Source organism: Lissotriton vulgaris, chromosome 2_1 (assembly GCF_964263255.1).
Source record: "Lissotriton vulgaris chromosome 2_1, aLisVul1.2, whole genome shotgun sequence".
Taxonomy (NCBI): domain Eukaryota; kingdom Metazoa; phylum Chordata; class Amphibia; order Caudata; family Salamandridae; genus Lissotriton; species Lissotriton vulgaris.
Window position 1 is genome coordinate 222,039,425 of NC_141687.1, and position 14,962 is coordinate 222,054,386.

Consider the following 14,962-nt stretch of genomic DNA (forward strand, 5'->3'; position numbering starts at 1 on the left):
TGCTCAAGTACATGCCTCATGAGAGTTGAGGAGACTCGGACAGGAACACACGCTGGTATAGCAGTTCATCCTTTGCCAGTTGAAGACTTCCAGCCCATTTTTTATTCCCCTGTGTGCCCAATAAAGGCCATATGGTGGAGTTTCGGGGGTTCAGATACAAGCCTGACGTCTCGCTGAAGATATGCATAATCTGGGGGCGGTTTTGTCTGGATCTGTGAGGAAGAAAACTGTCATCTGCATATAATGCTATGCGATCTGAGATGTCCATCGTCCATTCGAACCCCTGAATTAGCACGTCTTTCCAGTGGCTTAATGGCCAGCGCGAAAAGGAGAGGGGATAGAGGGCATTCCTGCCGCGTTCCCCCGTCTCACTGGAAAGGGGGCTGAAACGCAACTGGCGACTCTGATTGTAGCGGTCAGATAAGTGTATAGGAGTTTGATATATTTTATAAACTGTGGGTCGAAATTGTAGCGTGGTAGGAGTGTAAATGGGTATATCCGACAAATGGAGTGAAAGGCTTTGTTCATATCCGCTAGTAGTAATACTGCTGGTCAATTTAACCGATCTATGGCTGCAATCGTATTATGTGCTCTCCGGATGTTATGGTGGGTAGAACGATGGGGCATAAAGCCGTCTTGATTTGGATGGACAATATCAAACAGATATGGTAATGGCCTATTCGCTAGGATTTTAGCAAGGACTTTTGCTTTGGTGTTTAAGAGGGATATTGAACGGTATGAGGAGTGTTGTGTTCGGGTGGTCTACCTGGCTTGGGGAAAAACCACAATTTCTGCATGCCACCAGTCAGATGGGAGCCGTGTCGTCGGTCGAGTCCTGAATTGTATTGAGGAGATGGGGGGCCTAGTTGGGATGTGAATGCTTTGTAAAACTCGCTAGGGTAACCATTAGGACCAGGGGCTTTGCCCGACCGCAGCTCGGACATAGCTGTTGTAACCTCCTCCAGTACAATGGGTGCATCTAGGGAGTCTCACATATCCCCCGGGAAGGTGCGCAATGGTATATAGTCTAAGAATTGCTTAATCCGTGAGACCTGTATCACCTCCCTTGGTCGATAAAGTTCACCGTAGAATTGCATAAAGCTGCTAGCGATGTCTGTTGGGTATGTAAGGGTTGTTCTCTGTACATCCTGAGTAAAGGGAAGGGGTGTGGATATTGTTGTCTGTTTACATAATCAATAGGAGAAGCTGAGTTTAACACTCCTCCCAGATGAAATCACTTTACTGACATCAAAGTTTGCCTTTAGAATGCATCCCAATCTATCAAGTACCTCTGGCTAGTGATCTTGAACCAGTCCGATCAGTATAGAATAAATGACTCTGCAATTGTAACTTCTAAGGGAGGATGTTTGTAGATGGACCCATCTCTACCTGCCATGGACGGGAAGGATAAATGAGAATAAAATACCTTTAACTTTCGGTTGCAGAGAGGAAGGACATAATTGGCCCACAAAACTTTATGAAAACCTGGATAAGGAAGGCATAACCCACCCAGAGTTCACAATCTATTATCAAGCTGCACCATAAGAATGGTATCTTAGGGAAACTGAGAAAATCTGGCCTCCCGTAAACTGTGCTGTACTGGCCAGAATCATCCGGGACCTGCTTTGGAGGCCAAAATGTGAACAACCTCTGAATTCTTACCGTAGCTCTCCAAAAGCCACCACACTTTCAATCACATAAGTAATACAAAAACAAACAATTACATTTCCACCACTACATACCTCACTCCACTACAATGTTATATTTGCGCCTGTACTTCCGCCAGGCCCATTTGAAAAATGGATAGGGGTGGAGGAGGTGCTACATGATCTCAGATATGTTCTCTAAGGTTGACTTGCTCATTTGATGAGGACAAACAAACCTTCCACCTTGATGAAACCGCAATTCCATGATAACCAATTTAGGCACTGCATGATGAACCCCCAAGATCAAACTGGTGAACTGATGTCCATAGAAAAATGGTGCACGATGTATAGCGTCCTGATGGACCACCTCTGATTTCCTGACTACATTGAAAAATGCATTGGCGCAGAATATGTAGAGGCACTCTACAAGGTAGTGTTTGATTGGTATATTTGCCTTGCAAATCTTAACAAGGTGCATCCACAGACCGGGATAATATACAAAAAACTTCCAGCATATTTGGTGGCAACGGCCCTATATGAAACCATATTGGGCTCAGATATTGCTACAATGAAAACTGTTGGGATTCCCATCGCAATCCGATTTCTCTTTTATAATGCTGTCTACGTGCTCTCCTCAGTTATAACTTCAAAACAAAACCGGATCCGCTAATCATGTGGACTGTCTTAAGGCAGCAAAGACCGCAGTAACCTCCTAATCGAATGAAAAAAGACCCCCGTCTCCTCTAATATCACGCTGGCAGAGACTCTGGCACATAATGGCAATGGAGAGACTTATGTTAACAGATTTTCTATCCTTCTTTGGTTCCATATCTATCAAGTGGTCTTCCACTCCTGACACGCCCCAAAGACTATGTACACTTACTTAGGTACTAAATGAGCAGGTCACTTAGCCCATGACCTGAACAGCTTGTAAAATAAGACTGTTAGGATGACTCCTGGGAGCCTCCTAATTCTAAAATATCTACAAAAGAGATTCCAGGACAATTTGATCTGCAGTTAAGGGGAGAAAGATTGGGGAAATTAGGAAGAAAAGAGGAAAAAAGCTATGTAAAACACATTTATTTAATGAGGTAGAAACGTGATACATTAGAAGATGTTCTCTGGATAATATGCTTTCACTGTATTACAGTTTTGATTAAAAAAAGAATAAAGACATGGTTTAAAAAAACAAAGATTCAAGAGTAGGAATCGTCTCCATCAGTTCAGGGATCAAAGGGAAGATGCGGGACTGCAGGTACTGGGGGACCTATATGAGAACGGGGAACTGATCCCCTACCAAACGCTGCAGGACCGCTTCGACCTCCCGTGGGGGGACTTTTTAATGCATGCAGCTGTAACACGCACGATGCAAGCACACTGGGGGGAGGGGATCCAGGAGCCCCTGACATCAATGGCTTGTCAATATACAATGATGGCGGCCGGTACATATAAATCAGTGACATGCCTCTATTCGCGAATGTCACGCGAAACGTTGCAACCCTTAACCACGTTGAAAGAGGCTTGGGAGCTTGAACTAGGGACTGAGATCCCGGATACCACATGGGCACAGATAGTGCGGCGGGCAAGAAAGAGTACAAGAAACGCCCGTTTTCAGCTGATTCACTTCTATATACTGCATAGGGCCTATCTCACACCCAGGAGGATTGAGAAGTACTTTGGAGTTGCGGCGTGCCCTAGATGTAACACAGTGGGGGCAGACCTGGGCCATATGCTTTGGGATTGCACACACTTGCGGGACTACTGGAGGGAGGTTATTGAGACCTTGAATACAGTTACTGAAAGGGAATTACAAATCACCAAGGCTGTGGGCTTGCTACATTGGTTCCTGCATACACCCAAAAACAGGATCTCGAGCAAATTTGTGGATATGGGTCTGATTTTAGCTAAAATAGAACTGACGAGGAACTGGAAGTCGAAACGATGCCCAACGTTAAGGAGGTGGACCAATGAAATGCTTGGCAGAGAGCGAAAGCACGCTCAGGTACCAATTGGCCCGCCGCAGATCATACGACCGGGCACTTGAAGCGGCCATGGAATGGGAGATGCTAGTGCAGGCTCTCCGGGACAGCATGCTAGAAGAAGAGGACAGCCTCTCTGAGTCGAGTGAAGTAGAACCCCGTCACTAACCAGTTGCACATTCGCAACACGACCTCGCCACTCCTGATAGCACACACACACATACTTTATGGCAGAGCTTAGGCGCAGGGTCGAGCACTCGGCGGGCGGGGGCTAGCTGGGGTGGGTAGGGAGTTGCGTAGAAGGGAGGGGGAGTCGGGGGGGGGGGAGGGGTGGTTAGAGGGGTGCGGGGCGAAAATGTTAAAAGCAGGTTAGACTACTCCGAATACAACAGCAGCCATATGCGCATGATGACAAGCAGGTCGACCCACTGACTGACGCCGCCCGACCCCCCGGGTTGTGGGCTTAATGGCTGTGTATACTTTGAAAATGAAGATGGGGGGCGAGGCGGCGCCCGTGGGGAAGAAATATTGTACATATGTGAACTGCACCTTTTTCCTGCAATAAAAACGGTTTAAAAAAAAAAAATCAGTTCAGGGATCAAAGGCAGGCCAGCAGTACCAAACAAGCACTGGGCATCTAAATTCCCTTTTGACATGGGGAAACCTAAGAATGAACTCCAAGATGTCCCTGAAAGGCACTTGGAAAGCTAATGTTCTTCTGGTACAGGGAAACTAGATCAAGAAGTCAGATAAAGGTTACATTTAAAATATGCAGTGAACCAAACCAGTATGACAGTGGTCAATATAGAAGCAAGTACCATTTCAAGGAGTGTATGACCCACATCTATTGCTGCACTTGGCTATTTCGGTATTCAAGCAGTTCTGATTTGCTTTACTTCACATAGAAAATAAGTTCGTAATAGTATTAAATCAAAGTGACTGTTATAAGGCACACGAGAGTGGGTGTTTTGTTAATGGGATTTTTTTAAGATGGCTTCTGCTCAACAAGCGGGTTTTAACATGTTAAATGTTTAAAAATCTAATCTAGTGGCTTTTTTTCTTCATAAGGAAAACTTAAGAAAGGACCGTTAGAATGTCTGTTTTGTTCAAAACATTTCTATATGGCTCATGGAAAAGTCCAGGGTGCTTTTGTCTTTAAAAAAAGTTACACACAATAGAAAAACCTATATTGGAGGAAAACAAGGGTTTAATAACCACTCAGTAAATACTTGGAATTTGAAGCCCAGCAGGGAAGAGACTTGAATAAAGCATACAGGATAGGAAGCAGGCAAAGGAATAATTTGTTCGCAGAGAGAAACAATGTGAGATGAGGGCACAGCATGTAGACCACTGCAATATCCTTATCTTTCCAGCAAAGTATTTGAATGTGGAGGGTTCATCAAGAATTAGCTGGTCCAAGATGTTTCTGGGGCTAAATGCTTCTCAGCCTGGTAATACGAAGATGCAATCGGATCCATGTTTTTAAAACTTTATTCACCTTGCCATGCGAGTTAAAGATCAAAATGCAAAATATAATGATGCTTCAGTTGTACTCTTCAGATTTTGGTAAACCTACCATAACTCCTTTCTTTCGAAAAGTAATCGTAAATCATCACAAATTCAAGCATGTTAAGCTAGAGCATTTTGTTTTATTATTTTTTTTAACCTCGGAAGAATGAGATTATATCTAGAGTTTTACAAAAAAATGTATTTTAACAATAGTTTATCTTTGCAGGAGGCATCTACAATAGGTCACACACCGCGGACGGCTGCCAAAGTGTAGATTTTATAATACATTTAAAAAAAAGACAATGGCAAAAATTACATCAGAGCTTTTGTTGACGAAGGGACTGCCGCGATCCAGAAGACTGCAGGACATAAAGACATTAAAGTATGTAAGACCCACAACAATATTTATCAATTAGTGTGGCTAATGCAAGCATGATTTTTAACTTGTTTTATCGCTGTGCGCTCAGCAAACAGTATTTCAGAACAGTGTTAACAGTGAATTTCCCATCCATATAAACAACATACAGTAAACTTTCAAACAGTTGGCGGCAGAGTCATCCGTACAGTGTAATAAATAATCTGTTTCTTTGATTTACCCTATTTACAAACCCTCGTAAGCTTGCTAGGACCCCCATATCTATTCCCATTTCCGTGGGAACCCCCTGCTGTGGTAGATCATGCGTCCTGCTTGCCAGCATCAGTCCAAATCTGTTTTCACTCAGCCACCTTCGTTGGGGTGGTCGCTTCACAACTCTTTGCTATATTCCATTTTACTACCACTGTTACCAGCATCAACCACTGTTTCGTGTATCTTGATCATGCCTCCTCTCTGGAGATCGTCAGCAAGAACCATTTAGCCTCATCAGGTACCTCTGTCCCTACCACTCTGGCCATTGTCCTCCCTACCTCAAGCCAATATGATAGTATCACCAGACATCCCCATAACAGATGGTAGAAGGTCCCTTCAAGACCACACCCTCTTTGACACAGCAGGTCTCACACACACGTCCCAATTGATTCAGTACAGATCTGGCATAAAGTATGCGATGTAGAATTTTTAACTGAATCAGTCAGAACCTGGCGCAGATCTCCACCTCCCTCGGGCTCTGCATCGCCTCCAACCAGTCCTCTTCATCGAGTGGGCCAAGGTCCCCCTCCTATGCCCTCTTCAGTGGACCCAGTAAGTTTGGTAAGTTATTCACTATTTTCTTCTAAATTAATGATCTTGCTTTCTCAAGCAATGGGTCTGTCAACAGTCTTTCCTCGAAGGTTGAGGCTTTGTCCAGACCCTCACCTTCACAGATGTGACCCTGGATTGCATGGGCCAATTGCAGGTATTTCGGCCACTCATCCTTTCCGATCTCATCTTAAATTTGTAGAGTAGCAAAAGTAATGTATGCTTGCTCTCGCTACTTGTTGCTTAGGCTCTCCAGGCCTAACAGCTCCCATTTCCTAGAACCACATAGCTCCCTCACTTTGCTGAGTAAAGCACGGTCCCAGAGTGGTATCCTCTTTGTTATCTTCCCCTCCCAACCCAAATATTTTGTTGCTGCTCACCACACCAGTGTCACTGTCTGTGTGGACTGGTAGACCCTTAACCAACTTCTTGTTATACAAAAGGGAGCAGAAACCCATAGCCCCCATGGTCACTCTATCCACCCTGTATGCCAAGTCAGTTTGGGCTGCAAATGCCCACCGATTTGTGACCAGTTGGGAGCCCCCGTAGTAGATCTGAATATCAGACAATGCCAGCCCCTCTTCATAAATCGCCCGCTGAAGTTTGCGTAGATCTATGCGTGGTGCTCCATAGCAAAGGTCATAGCTTGGCTTACAGCTTCTGAAAGAAGGTTGGCGGGATCCAATTGGGTGTATTCTGCAGAGTATAAAGTAGACACAGGAGGGTCCTCATTTTAAGCATAGCCTCCCAGCCCATAAGAGTGAGTGTTAAGGTCTGCTAGCAATAGGCATCCATAGTGAACCTGTCCAGTTGGGATCCCAAGTTTCGTTGGCAGAACTCCCGGGGTCCCTTGTCATGTTGATCCCCCCCCCCCCCCAAGTTTTTAAAGCCCTGTGTCTCAATCTGTTTCCTACATTGGGACATTAAATCTGGGATCCCCCCCACCAAAGAGAAGAGCAGGGATTTAGCCTAGTTGATGGAGTACCCTGAATAGTCTCCGTAGATACAGAGGATCTGCAATATCCTGTTGATGGGCTAGCTCGGTCTTTTAACATATATAGTAGGATATCATCCGCATCAAAGGAAATGTGTCCTTACCCACCAGGATTCCCCAGTTCAAAGGGTCTTCTTACCTCACCCAAGCTGCCTGTTAAAAAAAATATTATGTGTGCCTGTTAACAAAAATAGTGTGTGTGTGTATATATATGTATGTGTGTGTGTGTGTGTGTGTGTGTATATATATATATATATATATATATATATATATATATATATATATATATATATATATATATATTGTGTATGTATTTGTTTTTGAATTTGGCAGTATAAAAACTTCATGATACTTAGAGGTGTCAGGATATATAGTTGACAGAACGCGAAAAATGCAGCAGCTGAAACAATTAACCTACTCCTGCTCCTCACTTCCCTTGTCAACCAAGTAATCTAAAGAACCGCAAAGAGTGGCCACAGAGTTGGGGCCAATGAAAATAAGGGCTAGTACCTTTTTTCACCTTTCCCTCATCCAACCCCAGTCGCTAACAGACCAGCCCAGCCTCCACAATCATTTGTAGGAAGTATATGAGCATATTTGCTGGAACAATCGTGTCAAATAATAACTTGTCTAATGACCATAGTAGTACAGGAAGCTGCCTCCAGGTTGCAGCGGGGACAATGGGTTGTTTGGCAAAAGAGTAAGCAGAAGAAGGATATGCATTCGCACAACTAAACTCCACCTTCTGTTGCCCTCACTCATCTTCAGGCCGATCTGCAGATGTTTGGCAATATCTCGATCCAGTTAGAGCCAACACGAAGTTCCTGTGTCGTCTATAATCTTCACACAGGATAAAATCTCCCCCTTTGACACTTCTCAGCGCTTCTCAAGATTAATCCTTGTTATATGTGTTATCCATATTACTTCAACCTGCTTACATTAATTTCAACACAAAGCTAACTTTTTCTGTTTGATTTTATTCCAATTTATTTTTAGTCTATCTAAGATGCAACTCAAGACAAACGACTTGGACCCAGAACTGTTTTCCCAAATGAAAAGCCTGCAAGAACTAAATCTTTCAGGAAACTTGCTTTCGGACATTCCCAGTGGCCTGGAACTCCCAAACTTGAGAGTCCTAAACTGCGCTGACAACCAGCTGGAAGATGTCACACTGTTTGAGAGCCTCTCTGCCTTGGAGGAGCTGAACTATGACGACAACTTGTACTTGACGGTAAGAGTCACTTCGGAGCACAGACTCCCAGCCCACATTGATAAGCGGTTGTACCATTAGATTTGGGTGAACATTGTGAACTTATTGACCTCAAGACCTGCGAACAAGATTTGCATCGAAGAAGCATACTGGTAATTTGAATTACTGCCTTAACATTTCATGAATTTTAGGGTATTAGAGTCTGAAGCTGTAAGCAAACTGTTCTTAAATGCAGGGTTAGCTTCTTGACATCTGAGCCTCTTTGGGTGGATAAGCACACTTTGTAGATGAGTAGATTTTTTTTTTTCCCGACCGATTTCAGAAATTGGAACTATACAGGTGCTCTGCCTTGTTTGGTTACATGGTGGCTTCAGGTTCCGAGCAAAACCTTGTAGTGTTGTGTATTTTCGGCACATTTCTGTGGGTGTTAATAGGAGAGTGATGTTTGATAAGCTGTATTTTTTTATTTTGTTTGTAAAGCAGCAAAACTGTTGGCTTGCGGCCCCTTATTTTTCGAGCAATCCTTCCATCGAAGCTGGTGCATAAATGATACATGAAGTCGCATCTTATTCCCTCGGTTGGTGTTTGATGTAATATGTTCATCTTTGCCTATGAACCTTTTAGATACCAGGTCACTCATGATTCAAGAGAATTATTCAGACTAACATGGGTGAAGGTCCTTTAATACTGAAGCACACTCGCCCAAGACGGGATAGAGTTCTTAGTGGTTGTTCTGATTGTGAAGTTTTCTTAGAGGATTAATCGAGTAAGAAAATATTGAAACCGTGATGGAAAGTTTGCATTTTAGCCAATATTCGTATGTCCATTTCTATTAATTTGGGCCACCAATGTGTTTATGAATGTATGCATAATTAGTATTGCCCAAATCTAACCGGAAGCCAGCAGAGCGCTGTAAAGGGTGAAAGGCAAAAGTACAGTCCACAAGTGTTTGAAGGGTAACCATGTTCTTACAGCAAAAGTGGACTTTTACTGTTTTGTGAAGTAGTGTACTTTAAAGAATTGTGTTTCCAGCTCTTTACTAAATTGAAACCGGTTGGAGGGCTGCTCGCCCAACATTAATGTCGGTATCCATCTGTAACAACTGTGGTAGAATATTTCCAAAACATGCTGTTGGAGGAGTGCCATTGTAATATCCTCTAATTGAAAAGAAGCAATGAGTAGGTGTCGGAGCCTTATTTATTCTTGAACTGATATGTAGATTCTCCCTTTCTCATTTCTGTTCATTACATGGACCTATAAAAGTGCATTTAGAGTCTATTTGTCATTTCAAACATTTTCTTTCCATGATGATTGTTACATGCCACATAGTTCAGGGTGGTCTGTTTTTTGTTTTTGTGGACGATGGGTTTCTTATCTGTTGAGTGAGCATTTGTGCCCAGTCGGTAAAATCTTCTGTTAATTCGTCATCTCTCTTTGTGGTCTTCATGCTTTGTTCATCTGTTATAGTCCTCTTAATTAGATCTCTTTTCCACACTTCATACTTTAGGGGTCTTTTGGCTCACCCAGTGCATTGCAGTGTGGCTTTTAACTAATACCATACTTAAGGCAGCCATCCTTATTTTCATTTTATAGTTTATTTTAACCGGAAGTATTCCGAATAGAGATTGTTTGATGGATTGAGTGGGTAATATGCTAGTCATTTTCTGCATTTTCACCCCCACTTGATCGCATGGCATAATCCTGCTACCCAAGGACACAACCAAACCAAATGAAGAAATTCTGCCCCTATTGCACTTACATCCATGGCAAGCTGAAGTTCTACCGGGGTAAATCCATGCAAATATTTTAGGCGTGAAATATGCATGTTGGTTTAAATCATGAATTTGTAAAAATTTGTTTATCCTGCTCCCAGGCTTTCTTCCAGTTCGAGCCCACTTAAGGTTCCATGTATTCTTGTGACCACTCATGCTTGAAGTTCCACCCTTGTCCATTACTAATTAGGTATATTCAGGAATGTGGAAATCCTATAGCCAGACGCCCAGGACATATTGGTTGGGGTCAAGGGCAACCGGTTTTCATGTGCATTTTGTGCTTGGGACAAGTGGGCCCAACCCCCTTCAGCAGAAACCATGTGGCTGCCAGTTTACAGTAACACATTATGACCAGCAAAGGGCATTGTATGCAGTTAAGGTAATATGTGTCCATATGTTAATGCTGTTGAAACTTGTATTTATGGTTCATTAATGCACAGCCTTTATTATTGGGGTGAGCGCTCTAAGTAAATTTTGTAAGCTCGGACTGCACTACTGACTAGTTCCAGAATAAAAATGTGTACACTTATTCAAATTGTAGCAATATGAGGTTATGTATAATGCTTCCAGAATGCTCTCTGATTCGATGCAAATATTTGCAGAAGCTTAGAAGCAAAATTGATGAGTCTTTGCTTTCAAAATAAAATGCTCACAGAAAAATTCAAGTAGGAAACTAATCATTTAGCTAAACTACTGTAAAATGTTGGGTACCATTACTTTGCAGCATCATTTAGTAAAATGAGTTGATGTAAGCTAGTATTTCCCAAAGATATTCATAATGGAAAATCATTGTAACCAGTTTCAATAAGATGACGGCAAATATAAGAATAAACAAGCATCGGCAAAACCAGAAGTTCTGAAGGTTTTGTCAATGTGTGATTTGTTTTGGCATGGTTGTTGTAAAACCTTTTTGGTGTGGGAGCTGCCGAGCCCTCACCGCTTTAACAAAAATTGGCAAAAGCAAAAATCGTTTTTGGTCTCAAAAAACACACATTACCACTGTAGTTCCTGGCACTGAACCAAACCACTTTATGTGCTGATATGCTTATTGTGGAAGAGGAGAAGTTGGTCACTCACAGTGAAGCCAACCAATAGCCCGAGAGAGAGAGACATAGTTTTAATAAACACATTTAATGGTTAATGCCAGACCTAATTAGGGGCCCAAATATTAAAGAGTCTCAAAAGAGCACCTGTGGTATATGTCCTTGCATTAAGTGCAGATATCCAACTTTCGTAAATTTACAGAGTAGGCCAAGAAATAGTACTCCTAGAAAATATTTGCAAACTCCATTTTAGCATGAGCAATAACCGCAGTGGCAATTCCGCAGCGGTTCAGCACAGTGGATGGGGCCGCAGCGACCAACAAATGTGCGCAGCACTCCGGCAGTAGTGTGCGCATTGGCCATTGGCCGACGCAAGCAATGAAGGGGATATGCATGGGTAGATTTGCTCATGCGAAAATCTGAGTGTTTGCAAGTTCACTTTCTCTCCAACCACTTTTTTCCCAACCCTGAAAGAAGTTTCACATCTGCCATTGTCAGGACCAAAGTTCCAACCTTTCTCAGTGTGGGAAAAGTTTAGGAAAGAGTTGGTGAAAACCCTGAAAACATGCAAATTAGTAGGTTTGCACAGACTTAAAAGGGCATTCCAACCCTGGAGCTATTGCTTACCACTACCTTCGACACAGTATGTAGATCTGTGGAAAAGTGGCAACATAAAGGAATGGCTGGTATTCAAACTCTACTAAGGTATGAGCCCTGGAATAATCAGAGAGGCTATATCAGAGATCTTATACAATGAGATTGCTGCCATAATTTGTCGCAGCATTACAAGGCACAAAAGGAACAAGTGGATTGTTTTTTACAGGACAAGTAGATTTTTGAAGTAACTTCCCCATAGACAAGCAGATATTTTATTAAATTCCACACTCCTGAGCGCTGCCATAGTCAGTGGAGCTTCCAGTCTTTCACGCTTTTCTAGTGACAACTTTGCTAGTTCTGATTCTGTTAAGTATTTTTTAATGTCTTCTGTGGATATATCTTACAGTCTGTGTGTAACTTGTCGCCAGGAATTCAGTGCATTTCTCATGGATTTTTTCTCTGGGAATAAGGTCTGCTTCGACCTTATTGTAGTAACGGTATATGTGTATTGGGCCTCTCCCTTTTCAATAACCACATGGACATCTGTCCTGTCCTCTTCATTATAGCGATATTCCCTGTATTGAGTGAACGTGAACTTGTCTAGTTTATCCCAAGTGTCTGTCTGTACCAAGCATGTCTTGTTATCTATCAATTGTGGCATCTAATTTGGGTTAAGTACCACTTCTTGCTCAAGGCTTTCCATCTCTGTCTCCATACTCCAGAGTGAGCATTATATATGCATTTTGATCCCAGCAGTCTGTGAGAGGAATTTCCGCCACCGGGCTACTTGAATATCTGCGCCGCATAATCCTTAATATGGGGTACAAATGGTGGGGTAGTTAGGGTTTCAAGTTTAAGATTCCCTAATGTTATTTTTGGACTGGTGTGTGTTTCAATGTTGGTACTAATGGTTTGAAATTAACCTGTTTAAGTATGTTGTTATCCTCCTCTCCTGTAAATTACCCAGTATTTTCATTATATGATCTATTCTGCTATAGGTACGCTGTGTGGGAGTAAAGCACGAACATTGTTTATCAGTGAGATGTTAAAATCTCCAAATATACATCAAATTGGTTCCAACCTGTTAGAAGGTGGTTCTGACCATCTGAGCTGCCCGGATTGTTTGCTTTTTGTACACCTAATTGAGCTTTTTTTGTGTAAGAGCCTCATAAGTTGGGACTCGCCCACAGTGAACTCATGATGAAAGAGACTGCATGTGGATTTTACCGGTGTCCCCCTGGTGAGAGTAGGCCGCTGCAGCCGGAGTAAGGGGCACTGGGCTGGTTACATGTAGACTCATGCGTGTGCACACGTGTAGGGGCTGCGTGGGGGAGATTCCTGGCATGTGCAGCCCAGGAGCAGGTACAGATAGAATGGTGTGACAGGAATTGTGAAGAGCTGGGTGGTGACATGGAATAGGCTTAATACTATTGTGTTGTAATTGCAATTATGTAGCGCTTACGTCCCCTGACGAGGCTTCAAAGCGTTTTTTCGGCGAGTAGCCTGCTACTCCGGAAACCCATAGAGGATTAGTGTTGAATTAGTATAGTGAAACATGCAAGTACATAAGTGGTGGAGAGGTTAGTCCGTTATTTGGATTTGGAATGATAGCAGAAGGATAGAGGAGGAAAAAAAGGTTTGTATTTATATAGCGCTTGTTTACCCTGATGGGGTGTTGAAGTGGAAGCCCATAAAGGATTAGTGTTGAAAATTAGTATAGTGAAATATGAAGTAATTTGAGTGGTGGATATGTTATTCAGTTATTCAGTTATTTGGGTAGAGAAGGGTAGGTGGAGGGATAGAAGAGAAAAAGAGGTTTGTATTTATATAGCGCTTGCTAACCCTGATGGGGTTTTGAAGCGCAAGTAGCACGCTACTCTGGAACCCATCAGGATTAGTGTTGAATTAGTATGGTGAAACATGAGCAATTTTTGTGGTGGATATGTTAGTCAGTTATTTGGATTGAGAAGGATTGGAGGAGTAGAAAAGGGAAAAGGTTTGCATTTATATAGTGCTTGTAACCCTGATGGGGTGTTGAGACGCTTTATTGGCGAGTAGCACGCTACTCTGGAACCCATAAAGGATTAGTGGTGAATAAGTATAGTTGAATATGGAATTTGATAAGTGAACATGTTAGTCTGTTATTTTGATTGAAAAGGATAGTGGAGGGATAAGAGTAATGAATATTTGTTTTAGGTCATAGCAGTAGGAGGAGGCTTTTGGATGAGTAAAAAGGAGTTTTGGAGGGGAGGAGTCAGAGGGAAGAGTTTAGAAAGGTTTGTTTTAGGGGATCGATCTAGTAAGAGGTGTCAGATGATGCAATGTGGGGTAGAATAGGAGAGAGTCTTAAAAGGGTTATTTTGGGGATCATAGTGGTATGGGGTTTGGGATTAATGAGAGAGTGGATACAGAGGATATATTGATAGATGTGTAGAGTGAGATAAAGGGTAGAGCATTAGAAATGCTGGGTATTACTAAATGGGAAAATGGGTAGCATTTCTGCCCTTGGCCTCTCTGCCCTTGGCTTCGCCGCCCTAAGCCTTGGCCTATGCAAAGAAACATGTAAGGGAAAGTCGGTGTGCTTTACTGTTTTCACTGAAGGCTCACTCCATTATTCTCCTATGCAGATGAGGATCACATGGGGTAGTTTCACTTCCCTAGGTCCTACAAATTCCAGACATGCACCACAGTAGACTGTAACTTTTGAGAAAATATACAGAGTCCAAAACCATTAATGAACTGCTCATAGGTCATCCAGAAATGTCCTATTTCTCTGACTCTGCTCCTAATCAGAGCCTAGCCGAGTCTGACCCTGCCAGGCTGGATTTATGACCTTCCTCCTCAAACTGAAGCATCAGAGGCCTAGCCCTGCACAGCAAGCATTCAAAGGGCGAAGGTCTCCTCTCCAAGAGGGAGAGAAGGTGGGTGGAGCTGCAGGTTAACCATCAGCAGCTGTCGCCTGGTGCCAGGCACCAAGCTACTCTGGAGAGAAGGCAGCAAGGGGGAGAACGGGGCTTTTCAGAGACCATGTGACA

The 14,962-nt window shown here is 42.9% G+C and overlaps 1 protein-coding gene across 1 annotated transcript in view; it reads left to right on the plus strand.

Annotated features, from left to right (window-relative positions):
* The window catches only part of LRWD1 (leucine rich repeats and WD repeat domain containing 1), a 245,713-nt gene that overhangs the window by 47,200 nt on the left and 183,551 nt on the right, over positions 1-14,962 (plus strand). The window contains exons 2-3 of the mRNA XM_086954793.1: positions 5,361-5,516; positions 8,302-8,536. Of these exons, the coding sequence (XP_086810919.1) occupies positions 5,437-5,516; positions 8,302-8,536 (315 nt within the window). The 5' untranslated portion in view covers positions 5,361-5,436. The remainder of the gene's footprint in view (positions 1-5,360; positions 5,517-8,301; positions 8,537-14,962) is intronic.